General features: G+C 41.6%; 1 protein-coding gene across 1 annotated transcript in view; it reads left to right on the forward strand.

Annotated features, from left to right (window-relative positions):
• LOC117179074 overlaps window positions 1-903 on the forward strand; it is a 13678-nt gene extending 12775 nt beyond the window's left edge. Inside the window, exon 3 of the mRNA XM_033370717.1 lies at window positions 10-903. Coding sequence (XP_033226608.1) covers window positions 10-903 — 894 coding nt within the window. The remainder of the gene's footprint in view (window positions 1-9) is intronic.
• Window positions 904-1309: the final 406 nt, after the last annotated feature.

Here is a 1309-nt window from a genome sequence, read left to right on the forward strand (position 1 = left end):
TATTTTAAGGCACCTAGCGGCAGAAAACCGGGATATTTGCATCCATTGGAACAGGGGATTATCCCCTTTCAAAGCGTTGACGTTGATCACCCGGGGCTGTATGTTGTTTCAGAACGCGGGAATAAATACGCGTGCGAAATAGTCTGTGGGCACAGCAAATACACGGTCCTGAAAGCTGTGAAAGACCAGTCGGCCGTGAAAGTTGTAGAGATGCTCAAAGAATTTATTGCCCATTACGGGAAACCGGATCGAATAATTAGCGATAGGGGTACCGCGTTTACTGCAGCGGAGTTCGAGAAATGTTGTGAAAAATATGAAATTCAACACATGAAAATTGCGTCGAAAATTGCTAATGGTCAGGTAGAGCGAACAAATCGAGTACTCACGACTTGTCTCGCTAGTGTCACGGAGGATGACGAAAATCGCGAATGGGACGACAAATTATGGGACGTGCAATGGGCGATTAATAATGGCGAGCACAAAGTAACCATGCGAACTCCCTACAAAGTGGTTTTTAAAAATCGAACACCGCGTCTTCTCGAGAAGCCACTAACGCGTGAAATAATTACATTAATTCGCGAAAAAGCAGTCGAGGAACCGAAGGACGTCGTGGAATTACTGGCAGCAAACGCCGTAACAATGAAAGAACGGTTTGATAAAAAGCGCAAAGCACCGCGAGAATACGAAGTCGGGGACTTACTAATGATTTTGAGCGATTCCCCATCCACAGGGGAAAGTCGAAAATTAGCACCCAAGAAAAGGAGGCCCTATCAAATTATAAAAGTGTTGCGAAACGACCGATATGCGATGGAGAATATCGAAGGCGAAAAACAAAGTAACAAACGTTATCAAGGCGTAATTTCAGTGGTTCGTCTTGATTCAGTTCCGAAACAAGCATCGTAATTAAAATGGATTTTAGTTGTTCTTAGTGTGTAATTTGCGTTTCGAATTCGATAATAGTGTATGACATGAGTGTATGTGTATTGTGTGTGTATTGTGCAATATTAAAATATAAGTTAAATGAAGTTGTATTTTGTTCTGTATTCGATGAAACCTTCTAAACCACTTTGCTTTTGCAATAAATGCTTGGATGTATTATTATTATTATTATTATTATTATTATTATTACACCATTAAGCCATTTCCCTTTCGAGGTAGGCGTGACTCGCTCGGCAGGGGAAAGGAGTAGTGTGTGGAAGGGATAGGGATTTTTCAGATTGATCCAGAATTCTCGTGCTATTTAAGTAAATACACGTTCGTTCCGCAACACTGCTCCGACCCAGGTTGCTGATCAATCTCTTTAGCAATC

The sequence above is a fragment of the Belonocnema kinseyi genome, chromosome 1, assembly GCF_010883055.1.
Source record: "Belonocnema kinseyi isolate 2016_QV_RU_SX_M_011 chromosome 1, B_treatae_v1, whole genome shotgun sequence".
In the NCBI taxonomy this organism is placed as follows: domain Eukaryota; kingdom Metazoa; phylum Arthropoda; class Insecta; order Hymenoptera; family Cynipidae; genus Belonocnema; species Belonocnema kinseyi.